Below are 19,189 nucleotides of genomic sequence, written 5' to 3'. Positions count from 1 at the left end.
ATTTATATTTTTAGATATATACCATTTTATATATTTATATAAAAATGTATATTTTTTAATAAATACATAACTCATTTTTAAAATAATAAAAATGCACAATACTGTACATTTAGCCATTTATATATTTAAAAATAAATGTATTATTTATATTAAAAAATATATATATATATTAAATATTAAATAATTGTATATATGACAAAACTTAATTTAGCCATTTTTATATTTAAATTACATTTTAAAAAATTTACTATTTATATTTTAACATAATGTATATTAAAACTAATTATAAATATTTATATATTATTTGTTTCATAACTAAGACTGAGAAGAGCTAACAAATGACAATACTTTACATTTAGTCATTAATATTTTTAAGAATTGACACATTTTTATATTTAAACATTTTTTAATAAATAACCAATTTATTTATTTTTAAACATTTTTTTAAATAAAGACAGTCTTTTTTATTTTAAAAATAATAAAATAATAAATTAATATTTCAAAGTGTTCAGTGTATTAATCTTATACTGCAAGTGACAACCGCAGGATTTCGTTAATCATAGTCCTTTGTGACATTTAATAAATGAAGCACAAAAAAAAAGTACGACAATTAATCATCATAATCGCCAAAGTTCTAAAACAGACAATAAATCATCATAATTGCAATCATTTCTAAGACAATTTATCATCAGCTAATTTTCAGACCTAGGTACAATACTTAAAAATGAACTGAATATAAATGTTATAAATGGATGTAGAGCTCACCTGTGGGTTTATGGAGGTGAACGGAGCCGGCTGACCGATGTGAGGAGAGTTACTCATGACAGGAGAATAACCAGACTGTCCCCAATGATCCGGAAGACCATCTGAAAAAACAAAACAACACCATATATATTACTATATTGTATATCTAATTTAATATTTAAGTATTTGGTCTAATATGAATTGAAAGACACAGTCTGGACCATATATGCATGATTGCAAAGTCCATTCTGAGTGTTAAAAATATTATTAATAATAATAATAATAATAATTATAATAATACTAAAAAAATAAAAAAATCTTTTCACTAAATTAAGATAATATGAAATGCAATATTTTTAATGCATTTTTTATGTTTATGCAAAATACACATTATTAGTTAACTAAAACCGAAGCAAAAGAAAAAACATGTTACTTAAATTAATAAAAAATAAAAGCTGAAATTAAAAAAATAAATCTGTTTAATATAAATGTATATTAAAAATAGGGTGAAGATATTGGTAAAAAAATTTAATAGATAAAAAAATCTTTTCACTAAATTAAGATAAATATGAAATGCTAAATTTTTAATGCATTTGTTTATGCAAAATAAATATCAGTTAACTAAAACCAAAGCAAAAGAAAAAAACATGTTACTTGACAAAATAGACATTAAGTAAAAAAAAAATATATAAAAAAAATAATCAAATAAAATATTTTTAATTTGCTTTAGCTTGAAGCACTAAAATAAAACTGAAATGAAAAAAATAAATAAATCTGTATAATATAAATGTATATTAAAAAACAGGGTGAATATTGGTAGGAAAAATCAATACATTAAAAAAAAAAAACACTAAATTAAGATAATATGAAATGCAAAACGTATGCTTTTATGTTTATGCAAAATACATTACAAAAATGCAATAAAATATATATTTTTTAAATTGCATTTTTGACGCAAAAAAAGAGATAATGCAAGATTAATAAGATTTTATAACATTACAAATATCACCAAAATATCTCATGTTCTTGACATCACTCAGAGACAGGGCTTTAGATGGAAACCACCCATCTTTTGTGAACATACCCGGCCAAAAAGATGGATAAAGGTTTCCAGCTTTGGATCCGGGGTATCCGGTGCCGTCCTGGTTATAGTCCTCACCGGTGGAACCGGGATAAGCCTGCCAGACACAACAAACCAAAGCAAGGATTTTAGGTCATGGGAATGTGATGCTGAGCCCACGAAAGTCATGTGATCGTCCAGAAGACGCGGTTCTGCTTTAGCCGCAGTATGTGTGCATGTGCAATAAATTAGGAAACATTCATCAGAAAAATGAACCCTGACTAAAGGGAAAGTCCAAAATAAAGGCACACCGACGACCACAACATGAAGCAGACAGCAGGAACCGCAAGCAGCGACCAAAATAACTCGACCCTTCAATGGCGAGTTACAATAAATTTAGCCATTTACATATTTATAATCTGTTTAAATAAATATTTTATAAACATTTAAATTATTTTATTATTTTATTAAATATTCGTCTGTATGCCATTTAATTTCCATATTTTAATTTCCATTTAACATTAGTCAATATATATCTTTTTTTTTTTTAAATGTGTTAACATTTTATTTCCAATTAAAAAAATAAATATGGTAACATTTTATTTAATAAATAAATAATTATTAGAAACTTACACATATACATATAATTTGACCATTTTAATTAATTTTTAAAAAATTGTATTTAATAAATAAGTAGGGAATTATTATTTTTTTCTTGTTTTTTATTATACTATATCAAATGAAAATGGTAATGGTGTTTTTTTTAATAAATATTAACATTTTCTTTCCAATAAAAAAAGATACATATAATATTAATATATATTTATTTTATCTATCTTTTTATTAAATTAGCAACTTAAATATAGTAAAATTGTATTTAAAAATAAATAAATAAATAAATAAATAAACCATTTGTGTTACTTGACCTGAAATAGATTAGGAAAAAAAGTAATTATTGAAAAATACATAAAATAAAATATTTTAATTTGCTTTAGCTTGAAGCACTAAAACAAAACTGAAAAAAATAAATCCATATACTATAAATAAAAAATATTAAATGTATATTAAAAAAAATCTAATAAAACCCCTGAAATTTACATAATTACTAAATGTGTAACTAAAATAAAAAAGAAAACAATCAATAACAAACAAATATAAAAATACTTAATACTAATTTCTATTTAACTTTAGTCAATATAAACGTAAAAGAAAATATGTTACAAAAATTGCCATTTTATTTCTATTTTTTAAATACATATTAAAATATTTTTTATGTAAAATTTATTTATTTGTATTTAATAAATATTTTTAATAAACTGGGAAATTAAATGTTACCATTTTTCTTATTAAATTAATACATTTCAATAAATTTAATATTAATTTATAATAAGAAAATAAATTATGCATAAACACTATTTCACATATACATTTAATACGAGATTAAGTCATTAGTCAACTAGCATTTTGTTGCATTCTCTAGCAACCTTTTTTAGGCGATCCACCATTGAGTTTTTTAGTTTTCACACACAAAGGCATGACGTGAAAACACTGTATACTTTGTTATTGGCTAAAACAAAAGAAACAACAATGCACGCCTGTCTAGCCATGAAAAGGTGTTAATATAATGAACATGCGACCAAATTACAAGCCAATTAAACACAACAAAGGGGTCAAAAACAAGCGACGCTCCAGCGATCCGATGTCAATGATGGAGAAATACAAAGAAAAGAAGCACGTGAAATGTGCGTAAATAAACGACACGAAATAGAAGACGAGAGAACGAAGGAGATGCATGAACACAAGAAAGAAATAAAGAGAGAGAGAGATGCATTCCCAATTACAGAGCCATCTGCCCATTCCTGGAGAGCGGCCAACACCACAGACAGCTGGAGACACGCAGAGAGAACGAGCAGGAAAAATGAAAGGAAAGAGAAATAGATGAGGACAGGGAGAGTAAAAATAGAGGGACTATTAGAGAACCTCAGAGACAATAAGAGCAATGTTAGAAATGGAGAATTGTGTTCAGTTTAAACAGGTAAATACTGATTTAACTCAGGGGTTTATCAAATTAAACTCACAAAAGCCATTTTATACACATAGAATGCATGTTTACATGAAACAACATCCTTATTCTGACTTGTACTGTTATAAGAATTTAGTATGATCACTGTCTTTTATATATTTTAAATAATAAAAACATTTTGCAGGCAAAACCTAGTGGTTTGAAGGATAGTTGCAGATGAATAAATATATAAAATATATTAAAAATAAAAACAAAATATTAAAAATATTAATAAATTGCAATTAAAAAATACTATTAAAATTAATAAATCCATATCTATAAAAATATCAAATGCATATTAAAAAACTAAATAAAACCCCTAAAATTTACAAACGACTAAATTTGTAACTAAAATAAAAAAACTATATTAAAATATAAAAAACATACATTATAATTTTCATTTGTTTAGTTTGAAGCACTAAAATAAAACTAAAATGAAAAAATAAATCTGTATAATATAAATAAAACAAATATTAAATGTGTATTAAAAAAATAAAGTCCTAAAATTGACAAAAATAAAATGACTAAACTTGTAACTAAAATAAAAAAGAAAACAATATAAAAAAGGATCTAAAATATTAAAACCTTTATAAACAAAAAATAAATAAAAATAAACCTCCTAAAATTGACATAAAATGACTTATTTTGCAACTAAAAGAAAAAAGAAAAAAATATTAACAAAAACCTAAAACCCCTAAAATTGACAAGAAAAAAAGTACTAAATTTCCAACTAAAATAAAAAAAGAAAACAATATAAAAAAAAAACATCTGGAATATTAAAAACCTAAAAAATAAAACCCCTAAAATTTACAAAAAAGTACTAAATTAAATAAAAGTACAAATTTAGTAATTTTATTTTTGACAATTTTAGGGGGTTTATTTTTTTTTTTTTACAGGTTTCTGTTAATATTTTTTTTTTTTTAGTTACAAATTGTCATTTTATTTTTGTACACTAATATTCACGTTTTAAAGCAAAATTATCATGTACTTATTTTTTTAATAAATAAAAATAAATTAATAAATATGCATAATATATAAATAAAAAATATTAAATATACATAAAAAATAAAACCTCAAAAACCAAAATTTACTGAATTTGTAACTTAAAAAAAAAGTTGTAATGCTGGGCAATGATTAATCATGATTATATACATAATATATGTATGTATGCATGTATTTATATATTATATGTATGCATTCATATATTATACATATTTATTAATTTATTTTAGTGCTTCAAGCTAAAGCAAATTAAAATGTATTTTATTTTATATATTTTTTAATAATACATTATTTTACTTTTACTAAATGTCAAGTAATGAAAATGTTTTTTTCTTTAATGGTTTTACTTTTAGTTGGCTAATAACCCATCTTCTTTCACACTCTTCGGTTTTCTATCTGTATAAATGCTTCTGATCTGCTGTTCTTAACAGTAAAATCATTCCGGTGGGCAGAAGCTGTCAAGGCGTTTATATTTTGACGGACTAATAGTTTGGGTGTGTTGAGCCAAGAGCAACCTGGAAATTATACAGAATACCTTTGTTTATGTTCCATGGAAGAAAGAAAGTCATTCAGGTTTGGAACAATATGATGATGGTGAATAAATGATGACGCAATTCTCTTTTTAAGTAAACTATTGCTTTAATCGTTCGGTTAGACACAGACGATCATCTCAGATAGCCAGAGTACATATTATTGCACATTACATTATATATAATCATGCCTTAAATGAATAATTGGTATAAGATTGTTATTACAGATGTCGTTTAATGTGATTCTATCTATCGGCTTTTTATTAGCTTGAAGCACTAAAATAAAACTGAAATGAAAAAATTAATAAACCTGTTTAGTATATTATTTAATTTGTTAAAAAAATATTTAATAATTAAAAAAAGCCTAAAAAATTAAACCGTAAAATAAAATTACTAAATTTGAAAATAAAATAAAAATTAAATTAAAAAAAGATTTAAAATATCAATAAAACATGTACAATTGCACACTATGATTTTATTCATCGGTACTTTTATATTATATTCAATAATTATATTTTTTTTATAATATTGCACTAATTTAAAGCAGTGAGAACATGGCCTATGAAGACTCAAGAATTAAAACCTCACTTTTTTAGTTGGTTCTCATACAGTAATGCAAATTGTATTTATCGTCATTTGGCTCTGCATTGAAAACAAGGAGCAATGAATGGCCTTAGCAGCCCTGCTACAAACAGGAAAAGGCACAGGAAGTAGAACATGCACCGTTGCCCACGGCAACCCTCCAAGGCCTCGTGGGTATTAGTAGATGAGCGCTTTGTCCATGCAGAGATTTGCAAGGGAGGGTGTTTTGACTGCATGCGCATGCGAGCATGAATGCACGGCTGCATACACAGCAAACGCACCCAGAAAAGAGAAAGATAATTTATGCACACTATAGTATGCATGTAGTATGTGACATGAGCCCTGCAGGAAGTGTGTATGTGTATGTGTGTGTGTGTGTTTTGGGTCAGGCTGACAGTGCGTAGCATGATAATCTGGGCTCAGACACTAATGAGGGCACGTCAACACTCACCGAAGACACGGACGACGGCAGGCCAGAAGGAACCTTGCGGATCTTCTTGGGCAGTGGATCTGAAAGGAAAACATTATTAGTAAACCGTCCAGACCGTAAAGCCTCCCAAAGGTGATCGGTCGGCATGATAGACCAGCTCATGCAAACGTAGACACCTCATGCTTTTCAAAAACCACACATTTTCATGAGAAACTCTGTCGTCATGAACCCACAAAGCCATCATGCATGAGGGGAAATATCACAAAATAAACCCTTGAACATATGACACACCGTGCTGATCACTAGGGCCAAGTGTAATAGAGTTTTTAATGATATTTAGGACATTTAAGGTTATGATGCAATGTTTCAGCTTCTCAGAACAGCTTGGTTCATTCACCGTGAAACCATTCGAGACACTGAAACAGCAAAGCATATATTTTTGTTAAAAAGGACTACTATTTGAAAATGAATAAATCAAGTAAACATCAGTATTGTATTTGAGTAAATTTTTTTTTTTGCATTTTATAGCACAGGATAATATATCCTATTTTAGTTAAAATATATTTAATAACTATTACAAAATAATTACTAAAAATATTAAAATATATTGAATAAAATAAAAACACTTAGATACTTGTTCTTTTTAAGTCACATTTTTCGGTTTTAACCAAAAGATGAAAGAACCAAAACTAATCTAAAATTTAATTTAATAAAACTTAGGACAAACACAGAACAGAAAACCGAAAACAATAATTATTAAAATTACTAAAAATTTTCAAGTCATAAATTAAATTAAAACACAAATAGTTTTTCTTAGTCAATTATCATTTTTCATTCAGTTTAACAAAGTACTGAAACTAATCTAAACTCAAAACAAATAAACAAATAAAAATGACAAACAGAAAACGAAAACAATTATTAAAATTACTAAAAATATAAAAGGACATAAATTAAAACAAATAGTTTTTTTAAATAAATTTTCATTTTTCATTCAGTTTAATGAAGTACTAAAACTAATCTTAAACTGAAATTAATAAAATTTAAAACAAATAAAAAGGACAAACACCAAACAGAAAAATGAAAACAATAGACCTAAAATTAAAACACAAATATACTTGTCAATTTTCATTTTTCATTCAGTTTAACGAAGTACTGAAACTAATCTAAAACTGAAATTATTAAAACTTGAAAAAAAAAAAAAAAAAAAAAAAATGACAGAGAACAGAAAACAATAATTATTCAAATTACTAAAAATATAAAAGACATAAATTAAATTAAAACACGAATATGCTTTAATTGTAGTCCATTTAAATTTTTTTTTAAAGTACTGAAACTAATCTAAAACTGAAATTAAACTTAAAACAAATAGATAAATTAAAAAAAAATGACAAACAGAACAGAAAACAATTATAGGAAAAGACTAAAAATATAAAAGACAAATTAAATTAAAACACGAATATACTTTTTTATTTTAGTAAATTAAAATTTTTCGTTCTGTTTAACGAAGTACTGAAACTACTTTAAAACGTAAAAAAATAAGAAAATAAATATTAAAAATTAAAAACACAGCAGAACTACTGAACAGAAAAGGAAAACAATATTAGTATTATTATTAATAACAATAATAGTAATATTTAGTCTAATATGACATTACACAACAACATTTTGCAAATTTCCTACTGTAAATATATCAAAACTTCATTTTTTAATAGTAATATGCATTGCCAAGAATTCAATTGGACAACTTTAAAGGCGATTTTCTCAATATTTAGATTTTTTTGCACCCTCAGATTGCAGACTTTCAAATTATTACATCCAGTTAAATACTGTCCTATACTAAAAAACTAAAAAAATCTTTCAGATGATGTATAAATCTCAGTTTCAAAATATTGACCCTTATGACTGGTTTTGCGGTCCAGGGTCACATATAAAAAGCGGAACAACAAGGGTTTATTATGTGATAATAAGCAGCCAACTATTTATCATAGACAGGAAGAGATGCCTACTATGATATACTAAGTGGACTGTTCTTGGCTACAATGAATGAAAAGGTGCAGCTATACAATTAGAATTATATACCTATCACAAGCTGACATATCAGTCAAACCCATAGCCGTGAGGTTGAAATGCTCATATCTCACCTATGCTGGAGTCGGCGACCCTCCGGCGGTGAGGACTGTAGAACTGAGAAGGGACTTTCATTCCCGGAGGAGAAAGACCATCGTTTATATCAGCGGGCAAGAGCTGCTGCTAAACACAAAAAAAAGAGAAAGTTGAGTGATAACAGACAGCAGGATAACACTTAAAACTAGTCAACTACTTCAAAACAGTTCATTACCTGTGAAACGGGGTATCCTCTTTCAGATTTCCCTGCAAAAGACACCAGAAACTCTTAGATTCAGCCAAACAGATCAAGTATTACACTTGGATTACCAGAGACTAGGCCTTCAGAGAATCTGAAATTAATTTCTGTTGTTGTTTACATTTTTGTGCTGCTGAGAAATCTGGAAATGCATTGAACAAGCGTTTGCAACCCGTTTATACTCCGTAATGAGACTCAAAACAGAGCGAAACATGATTGTTGATGAGAAAAGGTAAGAAACGGATTTTATCCATCTAAAACTGATTGAATAACGTTAGACTAGTTTGATTTCATGTTGACTTTAAGTAACAGAGCTGAGCTATATAACTAGGTACTAGTAAACTAATTTTAATATTAATCATTAAAACCTTTCAAGTTTACTAATAGGATTTACTGGAATTAAATTGAGATTTTAATTTAATTATATTCAAATCTGAATAAAATAAATATATACATAAATACACATGAATGAATGAATGAATAAGTAAATAAATATACATACATATATACATCTGGGTTATAATTAAATAAAACCAAAACCACAATAAAAATTAAAGTAAAAACAGACAAAAAAACCTAAAATAATTAAAATCAAAATTACATAAAAATGATAACAGACAAAAAAAAAGCTATTTAGATGTGTAATTTTTTTTTAAATTAATAATAAAAAAATTAAAATGACAAAAACACAACAAAAGTGGCAAATCTTAACCTTAAATTAAAAATAATGTTAATAGATTAAAATAAAAGTTATAAAGATGTGTAAAAATATAAATAGTAATTAATGAAAATAAAAGTGACAAAAACGCGGCAAATCTACACCTTAAATTAAAAATGATAGATAAAAATAAAAGCTAGAAAGACGTGTAAAATTAAGTGGCAAATATTCACCTTAAATTGAAAATAATGATAATAGATTAAAAAAAGCTATAAAAGATGTGTAAAATTATAAATAGTAATTAATAAAAATGAAATAAAAATAATACAAATGACAAAAATGCAACAAAAGTGGCAAATCTTCACCTAAAATTAAAAAACATTAAATAAAATATTAACAAAATTGTATTAGCGTCTCGATGATAAAAAAATAATAAAAATGATAAAAAGCTTAATGATAAAAAATAAATAAATATTACTGTCTCAATGATAAAAATAATTAAATGAAATAGAAAAAATATATAATTATATTTTTTTACATTTCTATTTAACTTAAATTAAGATAGATAAGATAGATAAATAAGATAGACAGACAGATTTAAACAATTTCAAAAATAATGTTTTTTATTGTGCAAATAAACTTTATATTTCATATTATTTATATATATATACATATATATATGGTAACACTCTACAATGCTAACCCTTCAAAATACTCATGAACCTTATTATATAGTCTTACCATTGAGATACTTATATAATTTTGTTAATGTTTTTTGGTTTTTGTAATTTGTTGTGTTTGTTAGCAATATAACTGAGGTACTAGTAAACTCACACAACATTAAATATGAAGGAGAGTGTTGAGTTGTAGGGGAGTGTGGTTTGTGATTTATTCATTGACTGATAATGTTGGGCTGAGGGTTGCCGGACTCCATCTGTCTGCATGTGACCTCGACTGGCTGAGGTGCGCCGTTTATAGCTTTAAGACTGGGCACAAACAACAAATCAGCCCATTATAAATGCCTAAGTGGTAATTAGTTCAAAAGCAACCCCCACCCTGCTTTAAAGCCTAGAGAGGGCCGGTTAGGCGCATGGATTAACCCCCCTCCACGTCCTGCGAGGGAAATCCCAGCGTGACCTAAACCTGCTCAGGACATGGGTTTGTGTGCACGCCTGTGGTTTTACTTCAGAGGATGATCTACAGCGGAAATGAGGTCGGACTTGATGTATATTTTTTTCACTAACGAACAACAAAGAATCTGCACCTTATCTATGAGAGCATATTCAAAAATGAAGAAAAACCACTTCATAATAGGCTAAATTAAATAAGCTGGTATCAAAAGTAACGTGAAATTTTGATGATAAACATTCTAAACATTTAGTTTTACAACTTACCATCAATCTCTAAGTTGTACATGCCATCGTGTTCAGGGTAGTGAGGACCATCTCCATACAGCTAACACACAAAAACACACAAAAATACACAAAAATACACAAAAGGTCATGATCAGCAGCACTGAGGTTATATAATGAAATATCAACAAAAAAATTACTTCACATGACTAAAATTAACATTCTGAACTTTAAAAAACAACAACCTATATTTATTTATTTTTTTGGAGTATGTAATATAAATTAATTAGATTTACATTTAAAAATGGGAGTCAAACGAAATTTACAAGTGATTTTATGTCCATAGAAACACATTAGATGTAAGTAACGTGTCTACTTTTAAGGTTTCAAATAAGTTTCTGTAGAATAAAATGTCAAAATTTAGTTGAAATAATGTTACATTGTTATTTAGTGTAAACAATGTTCATTCAAAACTTCAAACAACATGCTTATCCTGACTTAAAGTCATATCAAAATATATAAACGATTAGGAGAGCATATGAAATGTTATTGTGATTTACATGACATTTCAGTGGCAGTCTTCTGTAAATTAGGGAAAAATGTATGATATTTATTTTTTGCCCCGAAAAACAAAAACAAAAATGCAATTAAATAAAACAGAAAACTTAAATATTTTTTAGGGGGAAAAAACAACAATTTAAAGCAGTGTTACAATTATTGTTTTAATGCTTAACCCTTTTTCGTCTTTGACCCAGATATAAATAATATATAATTAACATACAAATATAAACTATAATTTAAATAAATAAAATTTACATTTTATTTTAAATAAATACAAACTTTAAAAAAAAAAAAAGCTATTTAATTTAAAATATTTTTAAAAAATATACTTAGACATATATGTGACCCTGGACCACAAAATCACTCATAAGGGTACATTTCTTGAAACGGAGACTTACTTTGTCTATTTGATGGAGATCTATTTAATTGAAAAATCTAAACTCCTGCCTTTGAAGTTGTCCAAATGAAGTTTGTAGCGATGCATATTACTAATCAAAACTTAAGTTTTGATGTATTTACGGTAGTAAGTTTACAAAATATCTCCATGGAACATGATCTTTAAACAAAAAATGTAAACAATTAAATTATTATTATTTTTAAATTGCCATTTACATTAAAATATTTTAAATATATACTTATTTAGATATACATGTAACCCTGGACCACAAAACCAGTCATAAGGGTCCATTTTCTGAAAGGGAGACTTACTCTGTCTATTTGATCGAGATCCATTTAATTGAAAAATCGAAATATTCAGAAAATCGCCTTTGCAGTTGAAGTCCAAATAAAGTTTGTAGCAATGCATATTACTAATCAAAATGTAAGTTTTGATATTTATGGTAGTAGGTTTACAAATTATCTTCATGGAACATGATGTTTACTTAATATCCTAATGATTGTGGCATAAAAGAAAAATTGATAAATCTGACCCATATTATGCACTGTTGGCTATTGCAACAAATATCCCTATGCTACTTAAAGACTGGTTTCCAGGGTCACATATTGTTAAATGTGTAGTTAAATTTACTAAACTGAATATATACAGTAATATAAAGTATAAAATCTGCAATAATACTGTTTAATACTGAAGATCAGAGAGAAATGGTGATGAAAAATGTTGAAACCTTAACTAAAATAGAAAACCGAATGAGACCGAATGAGCAAAATAGGACACAGACAGAACAGGACACATTATTCACACACGTGATGCGTGTAACATTCATGAACCCCGACAGGTGAGAGATCAGCGCTAGACAGGCCAGGTAAACACGAGGATCTCTAACAATGGCCGGCTAATCTCACCCACTGATCGACTGACCTACAAACACGCGTCTGCTGACCTTCCCATCTACAAATACACGCCGGTCGGCTTTAAACAAACCCTCACAAGTCAAAATAAGAGACATCCTTAAGTGGACTAGATATCTGCTCCAGTCGGGTTTGTTTCCTTTAGGGATTAAGGTCTGATTGGAACAGCAAAGCATGAGCATATACCAGAGACGCTCTGTGTTCACTCACAAGCACAACTTCACTAATTTCAGCTCTTTATTGTAGATTACTAGTCACGCACTGATGGTTTGATGCGATGGAGAGTGAATGTATGTGTGTTTTCATACCCGTGCACCGAATGAGGGACTGTTCGCTTCTCCTGAAGCCCAAGAGCCGGAGCCACTTCTTTCATCTAAACCTGAAAAACAGACAAAAATGGATTAATAATTAGAACTAGATATGCTCTTTTTCGCTGAAAACCAAATATTTTGAATTTTGGCTTTTTCTACAGCAATGTTCAAAAATATGAATTTTTGAAAAAAGACTTTTCTGCTCATCAAGGCTGCATTTATTTGTTCAGAAATACAGGAAAAATTCTGAAATATTTTTAGAATTCAAAAAATAGTATTCTATGTGAATATTTGTTAAAATGTAATTTATTTCTGTGATCGAAGCTGCATTTTCAGCATTATTACTCGTCTTCAGTGTCACATGATCCTTCAGAAATCATTCTGATATGCTGATTTGAGCTCAAGAAACATTTCTGATTATTATCAATGTTAAAAACAGATTTTTGTGGAACATGTGATACATTTGATCTTTCAGGATTCACAGATAAATAGAAATTTCAAATGAACAACATTTATATGAAATAGAAATCTTTTGTAAAATTCTAAATGTCTTTACTGTCACATTTGATCAACTGAATGCATCCTTGATGGACAGAAAAAAAAATGAATTTCCTTCTTTCTTTAAAAAAATCTAGTGGTAGTAGTAGTATAGTATATACTACAATAGTATCAATGCAGAGCAGAAAAGACATAACCATTTTATTTTCAAAAAACAGATAGAAAATAAAATTTGCTTGCGAAATACAAAAAAATTGACTAGTCTGTGGTAATCCAAACTTGAACAAGACAAATATTATCAATACTTAGAACTAGATATGTTGGCTAAAAACTGAAAATTATGAATTTGACATTTTATCTACACTAACGTTCAAAAACAAGAATTATGTTTTTAGAAGAAGACTCTTCTGCTCATCAGGTCTACATTTATTTGTTCAGAAATAAAGTAAAAACAGTAAAATTCAGAAATATCATTTTAATTTAAAATAGCTGTTTTCTAAGTGAATATATGTTTAAATGTAATTTATTTCAGGAATCAAAGCTGAATTTTCAGCATCATTACTCCAGTCTTCAGTGTCACATGATCCTTCAGAAATCATTCTAATATGCTGATTTGCTGCTCAAGAAACATTTCTGATAATTATCAATGTTGAAAACAGTTGTACTGCCCAATAGTTTTGTGGAAACTGTGATACATTTGATCTTTCAGGATTTTACAAATGAATAGAATGCAAAAAAAAACAGCATTTATATGAAATAGAAATCTTTTGTAACATTATAAATGTCTTTACTGTCACTTTTGATCAACTGAATGCCGCCTCAATGAAAAAAAAGTATTAATTTCCTTTTTTCTTTTCTACAAAAAAAAATCAAATTAAGTATAATATATACTACAAATAACATCAATGCACAATACAAAACACAAACAATCATTTTATTTTCAGAAAATTAAAGACTGACTCGTCATCGGTTTGCATGTTCGACTAGTAGACTAATAGGTCTTAACAAAGCCATGTATCCTTAGGCTGATTTCAGGCTGAGGAGACTAGTTTCTTAAGCCTCTTTCACACAAAGTAGTTCAGACACAACAGATTTGCTTTGTTAAATCATTCTCACATTCTGCGTTTGCATTATCAGCATTATCAGGTCAGGTAATGACCCGACCGAAGCTCGATGGTCGAAACTGCTTTTTTGTTCTGCGTGTCTGTATCTGCCATCTTCACCAGCTGATGTGTGATCTGACATGTCAACCAAACCTCAAAGGTTTTGAAACCACCAATGTCAGCGACCAAAAGCACAAAGGCTGGAAACTCGCCGAACGGAAGAATTTTAAAGATTGGCGGTGCAGAAATTTCCCGAAAACCGTCTCCCCCTTAACACTCGCGAGCATCTCTGGAGAGAAGCAGCTTAATTGTGCGCTGATTTGCATAATTGTGCATATTAATGAGGTCTCTGCTTATGAATATTCATAATTTTTGTTTTGTTGTCTAATTAAAAAGGGGGGAAGGGGGGCGATCATGACAGCGCCGGCGACGGAGCGGAACAGAAGTACAGCGGACGAGTGAATTACGACTCGAGAGCCATTGGCGTGACAAACGCGATCCGCGGACGGGGGGGTCGTCGCAGGCTTGTGTCAGCAAATTCAATAAAACGACAAGGGACCTCGCAGCAGCGCACGCTGCCGAATGCACACACCACCGGCCGAGCAGAACCAGCAAAACAGGAAGAATTATTCAAGCACTGCCGAGACGAGCTGCTCGCTGCACACAATGAGGACGGAAAGTTCATTACGAACGCCGGTTTTAACAATGACTGGACTTCCTGTGGCCGAACCTGAGGATCGAGGCGTTCGAAGATTCAGCTGCGAAACCTACTGAGACTGCATCGACTGAATGAAAAATTGTGTTTATGTATATTTCATTCAAAAATAAATAAATAAATTAAATGGTACAAAACACAGAAAATAAAAAAATACAGTTTTAAATGCAACATTATAAATTAGTATGAATATATAAAAAAGGTAGATAATTATTTGGAAATCTGCTAAAAAAAAAAAAGACAAAATAAAAATAATTGAATAGTGCACTTAATATAATTTTTGTTTAAGTCAATGCTTGATGGCTTTGATTTTGATTACTGGAATTCAAATATAAAAATATGCATTTAAAAATGAATATTGGATAATATGCATCCGATATTAACAGATATGCAACAAAGTGCATTATTAAATTATTGTACAAATGTGCAGTTAAATATTAATATTGGCTAATGTACATCTTATATTGAGTGATATGCTACAAAACATACAAATAGGCAATTAAATATCAATATTGGCTAATACAGATCCAACATTTACCGTGATCAATCTAAAACTTTAGTAATGAACGTACTTTTTATTTTTGCCGCATATGTTATTCAAAATGTAAAAATGCACAGTTAAATATAAATATTGGCTAATATACTTCTAATATTAATTGATATGCTACAAAATAAATAAAGATTTAATTAAGTGTAATTATTAGATCAACAACAAGTGAATTCTTGATGACGGTTAAGGTAATCGAAACAAAAATGGCCAGTTAAATATCATTTTTTTGGCAATTTTTGGCTCAATTTTCCAATATTAACTGTGAACTGTGATCTAAAAAAAAATTCCTTCCCCCTATTTTCAGTATGAGATATGCAACAAAAAAAAATTCTCTCACTCTCTCTCTATATATTTTTTAAAATATTACCATTGGTGTGTATGTGTGACAAATCATTATAGATTGTAAATTTTATGCCAAAAATCATTAGGATATTAAATAAAGATCATGTTCCATGTAGATATTTTATAAATTTCCTATTGTGCATTAAAACTTAATTTTTGATTAGTAATATGCATTACTAAGAACTTAATTTGGACAACTTTAAAGGTGATTTTCTCAATATTTAAATTTTTGTGCACCCTCAGATTCCAGATGTTCAAATAGTTGCATCTCAGCCAAATATTATCCTATCCCAACAAACCATATATCAATGGAAAGCTTATTTATTCAGATTATGACTGGTTTTGTGGTCCAGAGTCACGTGTGTGTCCCATATTAACTGAATGCAATGTGTTATTTTATTAGAAGTCAATGCATGATGACTGATGCAACCACTGCTACAAAATAAACAAAATGTTCACTATTCAATCCAGTATATTGTGCAATCCCTAAATAGGATGCTGTCTGTGTAGGCAGTGAAAGGAGAGGTAGCTCACTAGTTTTAGGTGAGGTTTAGCAAGAGGCCTTGAAAAAAAAGAGTAATTTCTGAGGAGCAGCAAGTTATATTTCCATGGTCATTTGTGATACTGGAACGGGGAAGTGAGACTGGTATTTAAAGCGATCCGTGGCGGGTGGGAAAGAAAGACAGAGATGAAAGACAGCTAATACTGTGAAATACAGCGCGAGAAACAACAGGAGGGTGATGACATATCAGCACAGTATGAAAAAACCCTCAAAAATAGAGGTGATCCATATTCATAAGCGCAGCGAATATTCACTCCAATTAACAGAACTGATTAGTGGGTGGAAAAGTGAGAAATTCATTCAGAAAAAGGCTCTTTCCCTTCTCCAGACGGCCATAAAAATCTCTTTACATTAAAAGCGAACGGCTGGAGTTATGAGACATTCCCCTCCGCACCTGAATAAACAAAACTTTGCTCCGCAGGCCCAATAAAAAGCGTCTGCTGCGTGTTTGAGCGTCTAATGGTTACAGCTGATCCGCAGAGGCCAGCGACCTCCACAAATCACAACCACGCTTTATGTACTTCACAAACAGGTAGAGACGGACAACGTGCACCATTTCAGGAAAAGCTACCAAACAAATCAGATCAAAGTTTAGGAATTATGCCGTGTTATATTTGTCTCTGCTTACTCATTCATTAACCGACCGGGAGACTCAGACTAGCAAAACTCGCCTGAAGGAGGTCAGACGTATGATGTTCATTTGTTAGTGGAGGAAAAGCAGCCATCTGCGAAATGATGTGAAACGGATGATTTCGTTCAATCAGAGGAATCATAATTTTAACCAAATGGTCACTGGACTCAAGCGACCTCAAAAAAGTTAAGTGTAAAAGCATGCAATGAAACACAGTAAAAAATAATCAAGACATGTTTTCAAAGTAAACAAGGAATTAGCATTATTAAAATATATTGAAAAATTATCAAAAACAGTGATAATCCAACAAATATGCATCACCTTAAATCTTAAATCAAAGGGAATGCTCATTCGTTTTTATGCATTAATTTGATTGCTGTTTTTGATTACATTTTGTGTTTTGATAATGGTATTTGTAATAATGTAATTTAAAAGTAATTCTAATTAATACTGAATGAAAATCAAAACGGACAAATGATAAATTAACAATTGGTTTTATTAATTCAACTGATTAGCCTATTAAAATATATTTTTTTAATAACAGTTAATAATTAAAAACTGTCTAATCAGTTGAATTATTCAAACTTTGCCAATTTAATAATTTATTAATCACTTATTGTTGATTTATCATTTGTCGGTTTTGTTCATTAGTATTACTTTTATTCAATTGAATATAATATAAATATTGTAATATTTAGTTAAATTTTAACTTTTTAAGGATGTTTTATTTATTTTTAAGTTAAGTTTATTTTCATTTTATTTTAATTAAAAAACTGATTTTAAAGCGTTTCATAAGGCCCCAAGCAAGAGAAGAATTGCATTTTGAGATAATTAAATCATAAATTTAAATAAAATGAAAATAAATAAATTTAAAACTTAAAAAAATAAATAAAACACTTCCTTAAAATATATTTAGACCACTAAAACTAGATAATATTAAATTAAAAAAATGATTACATTATATAAATTAAACTAGTAAAGTTTTATTAATTAGAAATTGATTAGACATAGATCTAGTAAGATTAACATAAAAACGTGTTGTTTTGGGATAATCGAGATCATAAAACTGTCAAAAAAACAACAACAACACTTGCTTAAAATATATTTATCACTAAAACGAGATAATTAAGAAAATATTAAAAAAACATTTTTTGAATAACATGAAATAATTAAAACACCACATGGCACTATTTATGAAAAAAAAAATATATTAAACTGGCCAAGTTGTATGAATTAGAAATGGATTAGATATAGATCTAGAAAACTTAACACAGAAAAGAAAAAATAAATTGGGTTTGAAAATGATTTTTAATGCATATTATAGGGCCCCAAGCAAGAGATGAATGTTTTTTGAGAATTATACCATAAAATTGTAAAATTTTAATAAATGTAAAACTTAAATATTAAAATATTAATTTTAAATAATATTCAATTAAATAAAAGTTATACTAATTAACACTGAGTGAAAATAAAAACCAACAAGTGATAAATCAAAAATAAATTAATAAATGATTGAATTGGTAAAGTTATATTAATTCAACTGATTAGACAATTAAAATTTATACCACAGATAATATTAAATAAAAAAATAACATTAAATACAATTAAAACAGAAGAATGGCATTTTGAAATAATTAAATCATAAAATTAAAATAAATACTTAAAAACACTTCCTTAAAAAGATAAAATATTTGATTAAAAAATACAATTTCAATTTGAAATAATATTCAATTAAATTAAAGTAATACTAATTAACGCGGAATGAAAATCAAAACCGACAACAAATGATAAATTAACAAATTATTAATTATAAGTTATTAAATTGG

The 19,189-nt window shown here is 28.2% G+C and overlaps 1 protein-coding gene across 3 annotated transcripts in view; it reads right to left on the bottom strand.

The window, feature by feature from the left end:
• LOC141344741 (transcription factor E2-alpha-like) overlaps positions 1–19,189 on the bottom strand; it is a 50,939-nt gene that overhangs the window by 18,148 nt on the left and 13,602 nt on the right. For 2 of the 3 annotated variants that reach the window (XM_073849636.1, XM_073849634.1), the window contains exons 4-10: positions 12,960–13,030; positions 10,825–10,885; positions 8,749–8,780; positions 8,552–8,660; positions 6,432–6,490; positions 1,829–1,922; positions 766–866 (exon numbers count right to left, since the gene is read on the bottom strand). In XM_073849636.1, coding sequence (XP_073705737.1) covers positions 766–866; positions 1,829–1,922; positions 6,432–6,490; positions 8,552–8,660; positions 8,749–8,780; positions 10,825–10,885; positions 12,960–13,030 — 527 coding nt within the window. The remainder of the gene's footprint in view (positions 1–765; positions 867–1,828; positions 1,923–6,431; positions 6,491–8,551; positions 8,661–8,748; positions 8,781–10,824; positions 10,886–12,959; positions 13,031–19,189) is intronic. The other variant, XM_073849635.1, reaches the window with a different exon arrangement.

The sequence above is a fragment of the Garra rufa genome, chromosome 10 (assembly GCF_049309525.1).
Source record: "Garra rufa chromosome 10, GarRuf1.0, whole genome shotgun sequence".
NCBI classification, from domain to species: domain Eukaryota; kingdom Metazoa; phylum Chordata; class Actinopteri; order Cypriniformes; family Cyprinidae; genus Garra; species Garra rufa.
This window is presented reverse-complemented; position numbering and strand designations above follow the sequence as displayed.